The sequence below is a fragment of the Clavelina lepadiformis genome, chromosome 6, assembly GCF_947623445.1.
Source record: "Clavelina lepadiformis chromosome 6, kaClaLepa1.1, whole genome shotgun sequence".
NCBI classification, from domain to species: domain Eukaryota; kingdom Metazoa; phylum Chordata; class Ascidiacea; order Aplousobranchia; family Clavelinidae; genus Clavelina; species Clavelina lepadiformis.
Window position 1 is genome coordinate 6,547,643 of NC_135245.1, and position 19,360 is coordinate 6,567,002.

A 19,360-nucleotide genomic window follows, 5' to 3' on the forward strand; every position below is an offset into this window, starting at 1 on the left:
GTAGGGAACGCCAGAGGGGCCATCTTTCTTCAAGCGTTTTGCGAAATTTGACGTTTTGAAAGACGTTTACATTATTTTTCCAGACTCCGCGGCCTCTTTTTTCTAGGGCGAAAGAAACACAATTTGCTAGTAACATTTTGTGATCGGAGAGAGGATTTTCCATCGTTTGCAGACCGTCAACTTTTATTTGTTGGGATACATAAAAACGATCGATTCTAGATTTTGATGAACCGCTTTGCCATGTAAAATCTACATCACCATTTTGGGTTTGGTCATAGGGATCGTTGAGATCAAAAGCTTGGGTGAAGCTTTGGAGCTCTATTTTCGTTCTAGTACTTCGCTTTTTGTGGGGAGGGAAGCGATCTCGCTCTGGATCGTCCACGATGTTGAAATCGCCCCCTATTATTAAAGGGACATTGGGGTTGACATAACTATAAAGCTTATGAAAAAATTCATTATTTTTCACGTAGTGTCCTACTTGAACGTTTGGGGCATATACGTTGATAATCTGTATTATTTTATTCGCTATTTTGACATTTGCGGCAATAACTCTTCCTTCAGCGTCTCTCCTAGTTTGTGCAAACGAAATTGCTGGGTGGTTTATCAATATCGCCGTGCCAGCATTGGCGTGTTTTTTCCTATTGGCTGCGTTAAATATGGAAGGGCCAACATCCCATTCGTTAGACCAGTTATTTACGTCCTTCGGATTGCATTTTGTTTCCTGTAAGAGGATTATTTGCGCTGCAAGTTTCTTGAACGTTTCGAACAAGGCTTTCCTTTTAGATGCGTCGTTTAAACCTTGGCAATTAAAACTGATAATTTTTAAAAAGGTTGTCATTACAAGGGTTGGTTAAACTGGGTGTTATCAATGAGCGTTGGGGAAAAGACACCCGCATTTCATTCTTCAAGTGTTTCTTGCTTAAAGCTCTGACAGAATCTAGCGACCTTATCAGCAGGCTCAAATAGTTACTTATCTCGAGTTTGATGCATGTTTTACTGTCGACAAGGGTTTTTGTGAGCATCGGTGACCATGGTATTTAGCCAGCCAGCATTGCCCTACACTACACGAATATTAACATGCTGTGATTGGTTTGTTTAGCCAACTTGCTGAAGAGTGATGCCTGATGTGGGTTCTTGTTGCGTTGTGTTCGATGTAAAAGTAATTGTTACGTAATTCTCGTGGGTAATTGGTCCAGTAGTGGGTTGAATGTTAGCGCATTTGCTAGTTCAGTAATAGTAGGCTTTTAGGAGGAGGTGTTCTTTTTGCGGTTAAGTTATTGAAAGACCTTATTTCGTACTGGTACTTGTTTGCATTTCATTCTGTAAAAATCATTATCTGACAAGACTCGTTGTTCTGAAGCGTCCCGGTTTTCAATCACAAAAATATGGTATGCCTACTTCAATCCAACATTTTTTTCCGAAATGAGTTTGTGCCGATAGCTTACAAACTCCCAGCTGGTGGGTAGTAGCGTATTTAAGAGTGCGTTGTGGGGCGATTACAATTTTTCAAAAGCTTAGTCTAAAATTCTCGTGTCCTTCCACCTTACCAAAAATGCGCAGAGCACAGAAAAAAATAGGTTTTACTGCTTTAAAGTAGAATCCATTTTCATATTTGGCATACAACAGTTGCCAATTTATGGTAAATACTTTTAAACGTCATGTGCAACGATTTTAGGACGCTGGATATTCACCTATCATGTAGTTTTTATATGTTAAAACTGCCAGGGAGTGTGACGAATCACCCAGTGCATCACGTGATCAGTGCATTACGTCATCGTAAGATTTTCGGGCAACTGCATATCAATGAGGTAAGCGCCTTATGCTGCAGAAATAATCGAGCAAACAACACGGAAATTAAACTGCTCTCACGCAATCTGGACATCACACCCAAGGCAGTTAGACACTTTTCCTTAGATGCTGCAGTCTTTCAAGACCGAAATCGCGGTAACTCTTTGAAAGTGAAGAATGCTATTCAATGGACGCCCTATTTAACTGGCACGAATTAATCCAGGCGGAAAATCAGGCAGGGTGATGAAATAGCCGATGGACAGGCCACAACTATAAAATAATGACGTGGTACCACACTGTCCAGTAAAATGGAAGCAAGAAAACCACTCTTCTAGAAAGGCACCGCCCTATCCGGCAAGAAGGAAGAAGAATGATCATTATATATACTGAAGGTGCTATAGTGCTGAAAGGAGACTATTAGAGAGGATAGATAGTGAATGAGATAGTAAGACACTACCGGGTGAATTTGAAAAGACTGTCGTTGCAAAAACGGTCAGGAACTGAAGGACTCTATGAGTGAGCTTATCGTGAATATTACTTAAAAATATTAATATCTGGTGGCGACAATATATGTGTGTCAATAATATAGGCTATCTTGTACATTTGTTGCTGGGCGTGTTCTTTCGTTCCAGAAGTCAGTAGGCTCATGTAAGCGAAATTTTACATTAAAACCCACTGATTAAGTGATACAGTTCCAAAGTACACTCATATCGCGCTAATTAGTCATCGAGGAGGAAAATCAAGAATTCGATTTTGACATTGGCATTAATCAACAACCAAAAAAATAACCTTTAGTCACGGGTAGTTACAAATAAAGAAATGCGAGGAAGGAAAAAGAATGAAGACGTAACGAGGCCTATGACCCAAAAAGTTGAGTTTGTGAGAGTTGAAGCTAAAATTTAAGGGATAAGGCCTATCCTGTAAATTGCTTAATTTGTACCACAAATTCAAGTTATTCAACACCACAACAAAAGTTTGTAGATTAGGCTGAGGCTGCCTTGCAGGCCTGTAGACATAGATGGACAGTAACGCGGTACTTTAGTACCCACTTACTGTACCGCGGTACTTTTTCGATACCGGTACCTTTGCTACTTTTGAAAAAAGCACCGAGTCTCTGTACCGAATTACGTTTTTCAAGAAATTTCAGTCAGTCCCGGTGCTCGGTACTGTTCGTGTGATTAGTTCAAAATTTTAACAAGTATGTGTTCAAAAACACATGCTAATAAATCCTTAATGCCAATTTTAGCATCTGTTGATCTTTTTTAATCTAGAAATGTCAAGTAAAATTACGAACGAGTAACGTCTCATATGTTTTGACCAGGAGTAATCTTTACCGCGGCATAATAGCGGCAAATATTGCATTTGCTGCAACATCTTTTACACGAAAAGTACCAGTACCGAGTACCGACAAGTACCGAACTACTTTTTTAAAACAGTACCGAATACCGGAACCGTCGGTACATTGTTTGCCAAGTAACGGTACCGTTACCAACGGTACTTTCAAAGTACCGACTGCCCACCTCTGCCTGTAGAGAGAACGCCTAGTGCCAAAGGAATCCAACTTACAGTATATTGGGAGACGTTAATGTACAAATATAGGCTAATGAATAGTCTATGTTGGAAATGAAGGAAGGATGTAGGCTACGTTAATTGAGGTTTATGGTGATAAAGTCTTCAGTAAGAAAGGAAGGTGTCTCCTACATTTCACCTTGTCATCTTGGTATGAACTGATGTTCCCAGCCACCCAACCTAGACGTAGGCCCGGGTAAGAGTATATCAGCCAGTGAAACGTATACTTTTTTCAAAATGCGCAAGCCATGTCTTCCGACAGAAACACGGTAGATGAGGCAGCCAGATATGACCTGGTCTAAGGTTTGTTTCTCCGTGCCCCGCTATTAGGCTATAAAGTTTACTGCACTCCATTTATGGGAAACTGAGTGGCATCGGTTGACGCCAGTAGCTTGGAGGTTAAAGCTGTAGGCCCACCAAAGCCATCTTTTTAGGGAGTGGACAGCTTTCCGGTTGGGTGGGAGTCGGCGACCAAATTGTGAAGTCTAGCAAGACTTTCCTGCGTTTCATTTATAGTCCGCCCAAAGAGCAACATTTCTGCGTAAATTGTCTGTATGATCTACTCGTAGGAAAGAGGCCATAATCCACCTAATTAGCGTCTTAATTTTATCCGTCAATCTTGCTTATTTGCTTAAGTAAAAAGCTTGAAATGGACCAGATGCAATATTTCCATTGCACGATCAAGCGAGAGAAAGAATCGGCTAGCCGTTTAGCGGCCAAGCGCAGAAAGTTGGATGCCCACAAGTATAGGTAACTTGTTCAGTGCTGTCGAGTATAAACATCTGGTTACACTAATGTATATGACACCTTTCGTGTGGTCAACTTTTATAATAGTGTCAACGTGGTGGGTGTGTGCACAGCACTGGGGCACTAGACTGGTGCGTAGTAGCCTATTTAGCCGTGGAATAGACTGCGGTCAGGGCTGCTGTACTTCAAATAGTAAATCCTGAAAACTGAAACCGCCAGAGCGATGCGAGACGTTACGCAGACAGACTTTTACATTAAAAAGGGTTCTTTGACAAATTCCAAATGTTGTTTATAAAATATAACTCTGAATCCTAGTGTGACATACCTTTAGGTTTACATTTATGAAAGCATTGCATCTTGATATGATTATATTGGTTATAGGCTACACCACATGAAAAAATGGCTTTTGGTAGGAAGATAAATTTTGCGATATTATAGCGTAAAGATCGTCTCAAACTTTAAAGTTAAAGAATTATTTTTATTTTAATAAACTATGGCTATTTTGTTTAGAAAAAATAACAAAAACATCTCTGAAATTACGCCACAATTTTAGAAAAGTACAGAAATCTACATTTTCCATGTAATAGAAGGCTGGACCTGTATATATCGATACTCAATTTCGCTTTCTATGGCCTAATTAATTACAAAGTTGTTTGTTATAAACTGGCACACTGCATACGAAAGGTTGCACACCGCTGGTGTAGGCTAATTATAATTAGCTATACAACTATAATTATAGTTGTCTGAAAATCGATTTTGGCTTTAAATATATTTTATGTTTTAGGTTCAATTTCCATCATTCTTTCTGGAGATAGAGAAAATCTCTCAAACAAACTTTTTCTGTTTTCTCGTGGCATAACGGCAATGCATAGTCTGCTCTGATTTTGTTTGTTTCATGAGGGAAAATCCTCAAGGTGCTATCCGAGACAAATTATAGCGAAAGAGGTCTACAGACGTCACCGGTCGCCAAAGCCACAAAATTTACTACAAAATATCACTAAGTGATGTAATTAATGTGCTTTTACATTAGAACAAAAATAGTTTAGCTGGAGCAAGATAACTTTTGCATTGTCGATGACTAAGTCCGACAAGAATTTGGCAGTATTTTTCACACTTGCTTTTGCTATTTTCGGCCAAAATGTGCACGTAATTTTGAGTAAAAGCACGCTTATACGTCAAAACAGCCTATAGTTTGAGCAAATATTTCGGCGTAAAATTGCTGCACTACATTTCCGCTTTGCTGTGTTTTTATGATATCGTGTTTTGCTAATTGTTCATAACAACTATATGGAAATTAAGAAGTGTAGCCTACTTATGGCCACCATCTGATTAATTCTCCGAAAAAAATATTTGTACTCGCAATGAGCCTATGGTTTTAAAATGTGTATAGGCCTACCACTAACATAGACAAAAATTATATCATTTAAGTCTTTATTTGATCATTTCGCCGAATAATATTTTACATGTATCCATATTTGTTGGGCCGCTGCGTGACTTTGTTGAGCTTAATCTGTAGCAGGATTGTGGTCTGCTGTGTGTCATGGGCAGAAGTTTTGGCAAAGTCGATGGAAACCATCAGCCAGTTTGGAATTGCAACTTACGCATCAGTTTTGATGGTTCATCTGATATAGTATTTTTAACTGTTCTGTCTAACAAACGCAGTAACCTCAAAGTCCATTAAGGTATACTTGCTGTCGGATCAAAGTTGTTTACCAATCTTTTGCTTTAATGCATTGAATAATATCATATTTGTTTGAAATTTTCTATTCCTGTAACCGGCTGATATACCTCGCAGAGTCGTTTTTACATCAGACACAAGCGGTACACCAAATGAAAGAACTTCTTTGGATATAATTGTATATTTTATTTTAATAACACTTCATTTCGGCTCAAATGGTTGCGTATGCTGACGTCAATCGGTCACGTTTTTCAAAGAACGTCTCTTGCATGACTTTGATGATTTGTTTGACTTTGTTTGAATTCTACACGTGATCTGGTTGCTTTCAATTCACTTTGTTGTTTATTGTGATAGCAAAAATGCAATTTGTACTTGGTTTTGTTTAATGAAAAGCTAAAGCCGCTTTTTGCGGTTTGCTTGTTTTTCAGAAAACTTTTCACCTATAAGCTATATACGTGCATCGATAAAGAATTTTTATCGGCAAGGGTTTCTTCAGCCCCGGGGCAGATTTTAAGGCTCTTAGTCGTTTTGGAAAGTATTCGATGCTTGCGTGTTTTCAGTAAAATTTATAGGCTGCCGTTTATGAAATGCTGTGGGTCCAGTTACATTTTGTAAAAGCACGTTATCTCAGCAAAATTGTATACATAATATATTAAGTACTTGCCTTGTGCTGTATTTCTGTAAATCCATTTCTGTATAAATGTAAACTTTCACCAAGTGTTTTCATATACAGCATCCAAATAATGTTGTCAGTTTTGTATAATTGATAAATCATTTTGCTAAGCGTATATACGTTGACCAAATACAATCGAATAAAACTAATCCATACAAATTAAAATAAGTAACTTAAGTTCAAACAAGGCATTACTTTAAACTACTAAATTTCTTCTGCTAATTATTCGGATGTTTACGATCACAGCATAGTTATAAAACCTTATATAAACAAACGCAGGTAAGAATTATTTTATTTAAAGCAGTAAATCTTGTAAAACGTCTTGCTGGATAATTCATTAATCGTTAAATGTATTCCATCCATTTCCGTAAACAGCAAAAACGTCAAGCAAACGTATTACACTATTATACGGCCAACATGCACTGGCTCAAAGCATGACAAACGTGCAGTGAAAATTGCCAAGACCAGATTTTTCATTATCATTGTAAGCGATAACGTTCTAATTTTCTTTCAAACAAGCTATGTAAGTAGACACATGTTTGCCGCAACGGCACGTATTGGTCAGACAGAGATATTAGAGCTTTTGACATTGCGAGAAATTACAGAGTTGGGTTCTCTAATTCAGTGCTTTTTAAAAAACCTTGGACGTTACGTCATAGAAATATGTGGTAAATCGCGTATTATTTAAACTCTCGTTCTTCGTACACTTTCACTTTTTTGTTTTTTAGATTAGTATTCGTTACTATTGTTAATTAAAGAAAATTTTCTGATGCATTTCAGAGAGTTTTTCCGATTTTGTTATTATGTTCAGTAATTATTGGTCGCGTGCAAGAGTTTTACGTGAAATAACAAAATGCAAACCGTCTTGTTAAAGGTTAAAAAGCACTGCTCTAATTGTTCACCAGAAAACCATTACACTATTTCACACAGCAGTTATTTTACTGTAACAAGGACGGTATATAGCTAATCTTCAGTATTAATTAATAAGTGCAGCAGTACTACCAAAAGTATCGTCAGTCGCTGTGTTGTTCGTTTGACCTAAGATAACAAAAGACGGGAATATGTTACCTGAAGACACTTGAATGCGGAAGAACATGACGCTGAAAGTTTAACCTGGACCTTGTTTAGCAGTTTAAGAAGTGGCTTAGATATAGAAACCAACTTCTCCCAAACCTATACGACCTATGATGTCAAGTGATCGTATTATTATTATTTATTACTAATGGCAGACCAGCTTTCTGAAACAGTTTAAAAAACGAATATTGGCGATAGCTTGAAGAATTACAGCTAATTCGAAGAAATGCTGTTGTCAAACTCAAAAGCTTTTGCGGGATAACGGTAAATAAGCAATTGCTAAATTCTTTGACACAACTATTACTTATTAAATTTTGTGCGGCATATATAATGGCCAAAGTATTTTTTCAAATTTGTCATTTTGTGTATTGTATGCTTGTGTACTACTATTTGCGTGGTTTTCAATTTGGAAGCTTATATTTTTGTGCAAATTCATTTATTCAAGGAAATGTAGATGAAAATAAGTGATAACAACCTAGTCCTAGACGATCTTGCGGTCAGCGTCGCTGGTCGTTTTCACTTTAGCGTTTATTTTAATTTAATACGGTTAGTGACACAGGCCTGTCATGTTGAGCGAGCAGGACGAAAATGTCTCTTTGCATTATTAATCTACAAAGAAGCCGCATTTAGCATTAATTTAGACTGATAGCATCTCGCATCATGTGTTAAAATTTAACGATAATAGCTTTACTGTGCTGTAGGCTCATTTATTGAGAAAGTAGCTGATTTTGTACAAAGAATAGCTGCATTATTTTGTTGCCTTTAAAAAAATAGCCTGAAATTCCAGACATGATTCGCTGCAAAACAAAGCGGTCGTCAAATAGATCACTGTTCAGATCCTTATCCCATCGGAAACCTATGCTTATTTGATGTAACCATAAGAACAACCGTTAGCAACATAAATATCTAACATGTAAAGCAATCAATTTTTTATAGAGCAAAACGGTAATGAAGTTCAATCGCAATTCTCTCACAGACGATCAAAATAAACATGTTTTCGTATAACAAATTAGATGGTGCCAGTGTATAAACCGTAGGGCATTTGTTTGCGATGAACTTTAGCAGTTATTTTGTTTGTTTTCGTATTTAGACATCGAACGTTTGTTTGTATGTTGGGAATCCGCTTATTGTGAGTAATAACTAATAACCTTATTCATATACTTAGAACGGACGTTTATCTACTGCTCCAGTCTATAGGTCTTGGACGTATGGCAGTATTGGCCGCTGATACCCATTCTTAACGGTGTGATTTTGAAAATCATAAACAATTGCGTTTAAATGGTTTTTGACGAAGGCAAAGTTGCAGTCAGAATCGCACACGGCAGCGATTTATTGTGTGACTGTTTTGGCAAATTTCATTTTGTGCTACAAAAGAAATTAGAGATCATTTTTTATTAATGGAAGGAGCTTAAAGAGGCAGGGTTATAGAAAAGTCGAGAATTTTGTGTAAATGAGATGACACTAGCTGCATGGTGATAACATGCTAAAAACGTTGAAACATTTCTAGCTATAGCACTATAATCCTTTGATTACACGATCGAATGCAACGATTGCGTAACTATTTGGTGAAATTTTTGTCGCCAGTTAAGTTGTATTAGTCCGATTACGTTTGATGAAGTCTGTGTTGGCAACAAAGACGGTTAAGAAAGTTTATGTAACTTTTTGGTGTTGTTCGATTAATGTTGAAAGTACAAAAGTTACGACCTACGCTTTCACTTATACACTCACTTATATTGCATAAATGTTTTGCAGGTTTGTAGACAACTCAGTATGCTGTACTTCAGTGGTATTTCGACTTACATTCAGCCTTACATGTAATCGCAAAAAACACGAGACGTGACCACTTTGGACAGATATTATATTTATTAACACACATACACATATATATATATATTTGACAGATATATTGCAAAGTGTGCTGCATAGTTAGCAAAACGTAAAATGTGCTTGAACATTTGAACCAATGCCACACAGTATCAGATTTGTGATTATCTCACAAAATTTTCCAGCCTAATTGTTTCGTTAAACTGTTTGGAGAACGATGTGAGTGATGACCAAAAACGTATGCACCATTACTAATTTGACCATATGGAAGGATCACAAAAATTGCTAGTCTTGTCCAGTCAAAACTCGATATAATGTTTAGCAAGTCTAAACGATTTAATTTTTCTGATCATTTTTGTCATATTGGTTGCTGTTAGCGTTGCATAATTAAGATTAACAGGTTTTCGTCAAACTAAGAACAAAACATAAACTACTTCATACAGTGTAGCTGATTAAAGTATATTTTATAAGACTGTATATTTCACAAAGCTTTAAATATTAGTAAAGTGTAAGAAAATACGAGCGAAAGGCGTATTATACGCATAGTGTGATCAAAATTTAGACCCATTTAACATCATCTCGAGCGATACAACCAAAAACGGCCCTTGCGTTAATTTTTGCGTATTTTAGCTAAGGACTGTATTTTGGTTGTTACAAAATCGCGTAATACCAGCACCATTATTACAGTATCTTTAACACTTTGCGCACTGAGCAGCAGTACGCATTGCGTCACACGTTAAATGTCAGAATGATAATGACTCAACCAGTTGTATGAATGTTTTAAGGCTATGCGTAAAAGCCGGGCTCTTGATATTTCAAAGGTCACGGCGTACGAAGTTTAGATTTACGGGCCAGCGTATTACGTATACTGTCGCTCCCCACTGCCGGTCTGTATCTGAACTGTTAGAAGAAAGTTTGTTTCTATTTCCTGGGGCGATTTGTTGTAGTCACTTCCAAAATTTAATTGACTGTTGCGTATCGATCTTGACTAAAGTCTGACGATAAGGGATTTATGAAAATTGACCCTAAGTTGATTTTTTTAAGATTTAGAGTGTAGCACGCAGTCAACTTTTGAAAAATAATAATATTCCCTTCTTTATGTAGTTATGACTGCGAGTATATATATGAGAAGAACACTGTATTTGGGCATACGTTTTAAGCCAAGCTCTTAGCGTTGAATCATGTTACTTCTTACTTTGATTAATACTGGAGTTGATAAAGGTCAGAACAGATATGTTTTGCTTGTTTTCCCCCGAAGGGCTTGTGGGAAGTAACACGAATTTTAACGAATTTGTAGAAGTAAGTTGCCTGATTTTTGTCGTCAATATTTTGTTCGACTTTCTTTGATGTCGAACAAAATATTTTCTTTGATATTTGTTTGATTTGATATTTTCTTTTTGCAAGCAAGATAGCAAGAAGTGATAAGTGTGTTGGCTTAATTAAAGCTATTACTTGTTTGCGAGCAGATTACTTGTGACGTATGTGTTGGTGCCACAGAAAAGACCAAGCAGTTAGTATACTTAATGTAAAGGAAACTATTTTAATTATCTGACCGTAAGACATTCGACATTTTCTGTCATTATTATTATTATTTATTGAAAACATTAAGTTTAATGAATTTATGAATTATATCTAGCAAGAGAAATGTACGTAGGCCTATATACATAATAGGACAAATTTATTCCAGTAATAGGTTTCGAAAAATTTAAGTAGAAAGATAAACAGACATGGAAGGTTAGTGGGCTACAGTTCATCTCCAGTAGATAAACAAAACGAATATCCTAAGAACGACCTTTACCTCAATATGGTATAGGCTTACTATAGTTGTTCAATGTTCATGTTGTTGTCTACGTAGAATTATGTAGGTCATCGCATTTCTGACATTCTGTGGTATAGCCAAATAATAGATATGAAATAATTTACCTTATTTTAATTAAGGAAAAAACTTTTTAACAGCTTCTAAATCTTATGGAATTTCAGTGGATTTAGATCTAGGGCTGTGTGGTAGTTTTGTGATCATGGACGACTTGCTGAGCGAGCAAACACCAAAGTTAATCTTTTTCTTCATATTTGCCTTGACAATCTATCAGAGTATGCAACATGCCGAAGGGCAGCAAGACCAAATTTCAACCGTTGAAAGAGTAAAAGTTTCTGACGATCTGATAGAAATGATAAAAGCTAGAAACGTGATATTGGCAAATCCTGATAATATTTCGATTGTTGCGAGTACTCCTATCACAGAGATATCCAGCACGCAACTCACGCAAAGTACCGCCTTCACTACGGAGCCATGGTCTGCAGTTCCTGATAATTTCACATTTTGTAATAAAAAGCCTAAATTTAAACTCGGTTCCGGCTCCATAATTACCTTCATGCTGAGATTAAAGTTATGTCAATTTATGGCAAGGAAACCATGGTTTGAAGAAGCCTGTGAAGACAGAGAATACAATATCACAGATTACTATAGTGCTGTTTATGCCAAATTTTGCCAGCCTTATGCTTTCCTTGACCGCTGTAAAGGAATCGGAGAGGAAAAAAAGAACCATTCGGACAATTCACTGCAGTTCCTGCAACGCTGGATGCGCCAGCGGAAGATTAAGCTTTGGGAGGTTAATGCTACTCTTGGCAGGCAGAATTCTTCTTCTTTTGTCTTTTTTGACACCAATTATTGTAATTCCATCGAGTCGTATTTTTACTCGTTGGAAGAAAACGACACCAGAACCGAAAAGTCAACAACGGATCGAAACGAACAAGATGCACCCTTCTCAAATGTTCAATATACGGAATGGTTCTTAACTTACAGGCCTTTCTGCGAATCAGTAGCTTGTGGAGTTTCTTTGAAAGATTACAAGGACGCCTCTCTTACCGCTTATGACTGTGCAACTGACTCATGTAGACCCGCTATTGTATTTGTGATGGTCTTCGATTCCATTCTCGCTTTGGTAATCGTCGTAGCAAACGTGTTAGTGCTTTTGGTTGCAGCACGCACCCCGATTATGCGGAATATTCCAGGTTATTTTAAAATTTCTTTGGCGGTTGCTGATCTCATTGTAGGCGTTTTTGTACTGCCCGGCAGCGTTTACCATCACCACGTATTGTCCATGGAAGCCCTACCCTACAGACAAGAAGGTCAAATGCCCCATGCTACTGATTATTTTAATCAGTATTACTTGAACTTTATGGGCTTTTTTACGGTTTTATCCTTTTCAGTATCTGTTTACACAATGGGAGCAGCCAGTATGGACCGTTATTTAGCAATCACGAGGCCCTTTCGTTATCGACAAGGCAAATACCTAACGACTCAGCGTTCAGTTGTAGTTTTTGTTGTTATTTGGTTGTTCGGTATTTTGCTTGGAATCTATCCAGTTTTTACACGCCACCACTACACCATTTCTGCACTTGGCCTGACCCTTTCAACGGGAATGACAGCAATCGTGGTGTATGCTATGACCCTAGGTCTGCCTCTGCTAGCAGTGTGGTGCATTAACGGTTTGATGCTGTCCCAAGTATGCAGGGAAGGAAAACGGAGACGGTCAATGTCCGCAAAACACATGACGGCTAACCGTACGGTTTCCGAACGTGTCGAGCCAGAATGCAGAAAAGTAGTTTCATCGGCTTATTACGGCAACAATAACTTGTCACGTCTTCCTACAACTGACACGACTGTCAATGACGACGTTTTTGAAGATGCAAACAAACTAAGCAAAAACAGAATTAGATCCGTGTAAGTTACATGAAAATTATCTTTGCTGCTTAAACTAAAGTTTCTGGTTAGATTTAAGTCAATTTTTAAACAGAATTGAACGGGTAAATGTTAATCTATTACTTAAATTGCAGTGTTGACAAATTTAAGAACATTCGAAAAAGCAAGAATGAACAAACGGTACCATCTAGAGGGGTAAGCAAACTGATGTGTAGGTTATTTATCGCCTTACCTCAAGTGGTTAAGCTGCGGTGGTATGTTTATTGTAAATTCATTACTGGAATTTTGGTCGTTGTGTTTTGCAAAGCAAAGTCCGAAAGTCTTTAAGACTTAGTAGAGGTATGTAGCTATGCATCGCCTGATGTTTAGCTTTTGGAAAACGTATGCATCTACAATCGTTTGACAGTCTGACACATACCATTAATAAGCCTGATACCATATTAATACCAGCATTACCGTATGTTAAAGAAGTGGCGAGAAGCTTTTAAAAAGTCGTATTTTATATGGTTAGGTAAAACCTTCGTTGCAGAAGACGAGTTCGTCAATGTCAAACACGGACAACGTTGAACGACGTTTGGCCAAAACGCTGGCTGTTATGATCGGGGCATTTACTATTGCTTTACTGCCTGGTATTATCGTGCTATCCATACAACCGGCGCTTGGAGCGTAAGTAGGGTGGTTTACGGTTAATCGCGGCGGTTGAAAGTTGTCTGTAATGAAAGTTGTTTTACAACATGTAACGAACGTTTTTTTGACAGTGACACTCGATCCTTTTTGACAGTTCTTTATCACACATTTTTTTCTTTTTTTAGATTTATCTCTCCTCAAAGCTTCCCGAAATCTTATTCATCTTATGCGGCAAACGTTTATATGTCTGCGGAGTATGTCGCATCTCGACTCTTCTTGTCAAACTCCTTCTGGAATTGCATCATTTACAGCATCAGAAATCGTCACTTCCGTCGAGCACTGGTAGATTCTTTTATCTGTAATGAGGAGCATCGACGTCACCGACGTCAATCTGCATCCAGGACAATCAGTTCCTCCTCGTCCAAGATCAACCCGAAAGGAAAACAATTGAAGAAGATGGCGAGTTCGGATAGCTGGTTTGGTGGCCAGTCCAACGCCGAAATCCGGCGGGATACTCAAGTTTGGGACCTGTCGAATTCCTCAAGAAAAAATAGTGATGAAAGTAAGACTGGATCCAATATTCCACCAAAGTAGTGAAACTTTGTAAACCTTTTTATTTTACCTTTTTCTTTTTTGTCAAATTGACAATTTGAACTTGAACAGTAGGTTTACATTTATATATAGTATAGAAAGCCCGTTGCTTTTATCTTATCTGAACATGATATCATAGTCTTTATTGTCGGACTAAGGAAAGTGTTTGCACGGATTAAACTCGGCGATGATTTCTCATCGCTCGAGTACCGGTTATACTCAGCTAGTCTTTTGAAGTTCCGATGGACCTACACACATCATCAATTTGTTTTTTCGCTAATATAACGTATTATCTAAATTTGGAACAGTTTACCAGGTCCACTGAACAGAAGTAAGGATCGTGCATGCCTTGCTCAATGCCGTAACAATGATATAGCAGTACTTGTGATGGGTATCGAACGCCAGTTGCATCATTGTACAGAGCTCTAGACACTCGTACACCGAGCTGACAATAATTAGGCTTGTCTGTTTTCGTGATTTTCTGGTTTAAAATCGCTCTTCGTTTTTCTGGACGTTGGTGTATTTATATTTTTTGTTGTTGAATAAACTGTAATTAAGTCAACAAAGTGTACACAATGTGAACTTTCAATGTTTGGGAACCCAACTGCTAAATAGCCTACCTAAACCGGAATCACTTAACCTTGCCATACAGGAGAGAGCAGCAGCAGAAACTTAACAAAAATTTCAAAGCTTTTGGACAACATTGCAAAGCTGTATACAAGTACTAATTTTAGTAGGCCTACTTAAACACAAGTATACTTAAATTAAAAAACATTCGAGTACAAGACCAGGTGGCAAGTACAAAGTACTCAGAAGAAGTAGCCTACTCGAGTACTTTGTTGTAATGTAAAAATGTCAAAATATTTCTTTATTTCCATTCATTCATATTTATTCATTGTTAAACCATTCCATTCATTCTTATAATTTAATAGTTTAACACAATATAATGCTACACGTAAATATAATGATAAATAGGCTAAATAGTGTAAAAAAATTCGGATAGATACGTCATACGTTCGGTCATATATTGTACCTTGGCGATGGCTGAGGATATTTTAATGTTTTTGGATGATTTAAAGCCAAAGACTTTAATTGTTTGTTTAGAACTCTTTTAGTCTAGTTTACTTTTGAATCCATTGTTTATGCTATCTCTTCTTGTTTCTTAAGTCAGCACAACGTTCATAAAGTGCAAATTCTTATATTCTGAAATATAATCGCAATTAGATCAAGAAAATTTATCAAGTCATTTCCACAAACACACTTAATTTCAGATAGACATCTTTCATAAACACAGATTTTCGAAAAGAGAGATTTTATGAGGAGAACGATTAAACCACGATCACTTCTATTTATCCTTTTTGCTATATCCAATCAGCTAAGGCCACCCGTTCTATACATCGATGTGTCACAGAATAACCCCTTTCTAACCAGTAACAATTTGACAACACTCTTTGCGTCGCAGAACTATTTAACAAGAACGGTTCTATGTCGATTCAACCCACGGACCAATCAACCCCGGACGATTCAACCCATGGACGATTCAACCCAGGACCATTCAACCCAGGACGATTCAACCCACGGACGATTCAACATCAATCAACAAAATCATAATTAATCAATATATATCAGAGACCCAGTGGTTATTGCGCTGCCAGTAAAAGTTTTTCATCTCACAGTGCACTCTTGCGGTCGTTAAACTGGCAACGTTTGAGCAAACATTCGCAGTTTTAAATTTGCGAAAATATCAAAATCTAATATTCGTATACTATCATGATTATAAATTTTTTTTCAGTAGAGCACATTGATGACTGTAGCTGTTTGGAACTTATCTGAGCAAATACAAACCACCAATGCGGAAGAAGATACCGCCAGAAGGAGACTAAGTTGAGTTTGTTGACAATGGAGTTTCGGTTGCCTTGCTATAACGACAATGGTAAACTTGGGAAAATCCGGCCAATATCTATGTATATTGTATAGGATGGCCGCTTTGAGCAATTTTTCCTAGGTAGACTGTATTCAAATGTTTTCAATCTGTGGCATATCAACGATATATATTTTTGATGTCGACATATGTCGCAAAAGAATATATTGACGATATATGTCGCAAAAGAAAGGGTTGATATGCACATGTTGAAATTCAACATCAATTCTGATTTATTATTTTTGAATCTATTTCATGCAAAAAAGAACATACGTGAGTAAAGGCAAGAAATATAAAATTGAACAAAACTGCAGAAGACACTGACATAGACACCCACAGCAAATGTTTTGGGCGGTATGACTTTTTCGTTTTTACTAATGAAAGTTTAATCGTAATGCATTCGCCTACAAAGCCCTTCCAAACGCAATCTGAGGTAAGATAGAACTATTGAAGACAGGACGGTACAAAAGGTAAAACCTTCTTTTTGAACCCCTTAAAAATTTAGTAAGACAAATTCTTCAGGAGAGGCTTAAGTGCTAATCTGTGCGGGTGCCTTTGAAAAGTGATCACATCTCAATATGCACTGTGTGAAATTGCGTGGAAATTGAACAAACGTCTACGCAGCATCATATGATGGCGATTTGAAAAACTGGGATAATCAAGAATAAAATGAAAAATAAATTTACTAGCATACATACATATATGGCAAAATACAAACACAAGCTTTCGCAATGCTTCCTAATCATCTAAGCAATTAATAGCAGTTTCCACTCTCAATGCGTAACACTCTTCTTATTGCACAGAACGAAAAACGCAGCTTGGAAGAAAATGACAAAAACATGGCACATACTTATTTCACTGTCAAATTGTAATGTCTGTCATCCTCTGCAATGAGATCAATTTTCTGCCATCTGTCTATCATATGATCTGGATAGTGAGTAATGAAATCCTCCTGATTAACATTGGAAGGACGAATAACACGGATTGTTACTTCAAGTGCTTGACCCAATAGACACATTTCAACCTAAAACCATAACACAGACCAAGTTAAATGTAGCTTGCATAAAAAGTTTGTAACATGCTGCATTCTTCACAAATAACATTATAACCTAAGAAAATACACTGTATATATATTACAAGAAACACAAGTAAAAAATTTACTTTAAAACCCATTAAAAACAAAGCATTAGTTTTATAATGGCTATTTGAAATAGAATTTTATAAACAAACCTGGTAAATTACATAAGCTTAACAGTGACTATGAACATGTTAATGACCTTTCCTTTTTTTCAATGTCAAATGTTGATTGTAACCAGTACAAAAAGAACTAGGCTAATTGGTTCTAACCTGTTCCAAGCCTCCGGTTTTTCCAGCTGGGTTCAAATGATTGAGCATTAAGTTTTTAGGATCTTCACTTGTGTCTCTCGCAAACAACAGCCATGCAAACACAGGTACTTCTTTACCACTTTCATTTGCTGTGTGAAGTTCTAAGGCAGCTTTCAGCATGAGAAGCTTTAAAGCTTCAAAGAGTTTTATTTCTGCAACAGAACCCGAATTGAATAAAGCAGAAAAGTGTGCCTGTCTGTCATCTTCCTTTGCCATGGCAGCTGACAACTTCTTTTGTTCAACTAAAAACGAAAGGCAGTCATGCATAACTTGAAATCTATTGTTGTCATTGGATGGCAAGCGGCCAGCAAAAGTCCACTGTTTTAACCAGCTGCACTTATACATTTCTTGCAGTGTTTCGGGAAGATCAAGCAGTTCTCGGTCCCAGTTTGGATAACTGTTCAGAATATCTACATTTTGTGAAAGAATTTGAAATGCAGTGGCCCTTAATGCACAGTAATTGTCCCCTCGCACTTGGCGCATGTATCTACAACCTGTTTCCTTGACAAGTTGTTTGTAACCTCTTCTTAGACATTTTGCAGTAAATGTTGTGCCCTTCCATTCTGATTTGGCATAAGCTAAAATATCCAGTTTGCTTGACAGACTCACAAGGGCGTCAGTAGGCATTTGATCTAACTCCGATGGAAAGCTTTGTCCTACAGTCTCATCTTGAGACGGCGCAGGTGCCAAAGCCATATCATCAGGTCGAGTTGTGTTTTCTTCTTCAGTCTCTGCAGGTTCATGCATTGTATTTTCCTTAGGATTTGCAGCAGTTGCTTCACTCAAGTTATTGCTATCCGGTACTGAGAGTGCTGCACCCATTACTTCTTGAGGACCAGAATTAAATTCTTCAGTTTCTACTTCATAGTCAAATACAAACTGAGGCAAATCTTCATCTATTGTAAGAGCAAGATTTACGGCATCTTCTACATCAGTCGCTTCAAGTTCTTCTTCAGAAGTTATTGCCTCATTTGTGGAAGAACTGACACCATCTACGCCCTCATTTGCATCTTCAGGGCCTTCTTCATTTCCACTGTCAACTTCCTCCTCCCTGTTTCTGTTCTCCTGTGAAAGGTTTTCATTGTTTTGTGGTGGTGTTTGATTATTGTTAGATGGCACGGTATTACTGTTACTTCCGGATGCGGTGTAAATGTCGACATCTGGTTCATTTGTTGTCGACATTTGCCTTAAAAATGCTTCTTTACTTGCATCATCCATGTCATCGTTCTCTTCCTGAGCTTGGCTATTAGTGCTTGGTGTAATAACAGCAGCTTCCTGTGTCATGCAGTTCAAAGTGCACTGAATAACACGTAGCTTTTTTCCTAGTATATTAACGTATTTGCAATTATCAACATCTCCAGCCTCCATGATAACCAAAACAACCTAAATGTATCACTTGTTATGGATTATGTAAACCTTTTCAGTGTGAAACATAGGGTTATAGGATCTAGCGTACAACCATCATTTTAAAAAGTTTGAATTATGACGTCGTTTTATTTTAAGATCAAAATTGAAGTTATAAACATTATGTTTCATGTCATTAACTTCCAAGAAAAAACCCCTACCATAGTTAACAATACGCATTTTCAAGAATCTGTTGCAGGAGGAAAATAACGTCACGGCCATTAACTGTAGTTTGCCAAAAATGATACATTCTTTCTTACCCACAACTCCTCAAAATTCAACTCATTTGGGACCACCTTACAGAAAATAATAAAAAAAAACTTGAGAGAAAAAGAGGGGAATCCCAAAAAAGTGGCGTCTACCAGACGCCGCATA

At 37.3% G+C, this 19,360-nt stretch overlaps 2 protein-coding genes and 1 long non-coding RNA gene across 3 annotated transcripts; 2 read left to right on the forward strand and 1 right to left on the reverse strand.

The window, feature by feature from the left end:
* The first annotated feature begins 3,433 nt into the window (after nt 1-3,433).
* LOC143462637 (uncharacterized) lies at nt 3,434-6,193 on the forward strand. The gene is made up of 2 exons (XR_013118193.1): nt 3,434-4,107; nt 4,889-6,193. It is a non-coding gene; the product is annotated as an uncharacterized LOC143462637 (long non-coding RNA).
* Nucleotides 6,194-10,321: 4,128 nt separating this feature from the next.
* LOC143462742 (uncharacterized) lies at nt 10,322-14,856 on the forward strand. The gene is made up of 4 exons (XM_076960998.1): nt 10,322-13,077; nt 13,191-13,251; nt 13,568-13,722; nt 13,869-14,856. The coding sequence occupies exons 1-4, from the start codon at nt 11,372-11,374 to the stop codon at nt 14,275-14,277; spliced, it is 2,331 nt and encodes a 776-aa protein (XP_076817113.1). The 5' UTR covers nt 10,322-11,371; the 3' UTR covers nt 14,278-14,856.
* A 1,448-nt stretch (nt 14,857-16,304) lies between these two features.
* On the reverse strand, nt 16,305-18,993 carry LOC143463096 (ubiquitin thioesterase otulin-like). The gene is made up of 2 exons (XM_076961469.1): nt 17,543-18,993; nt 16,305-17,219 (listed from the first exon to the last, which is right to left on the reverse strand). Exons 1-2 carry the CDS (start codon nt 18,947-18,949, stop codon nt 17,046-17,048), a joined length of 1,581 nt encoding a protein of 526 aa, XP_076817584.1. The 5' UTR covers nt 18,950-18,993; the 3' UTR covers nt 16,305-17,045.
* Between the last annotated feature and the right edge of the window lie 367 nt (nt 18,994-19,360).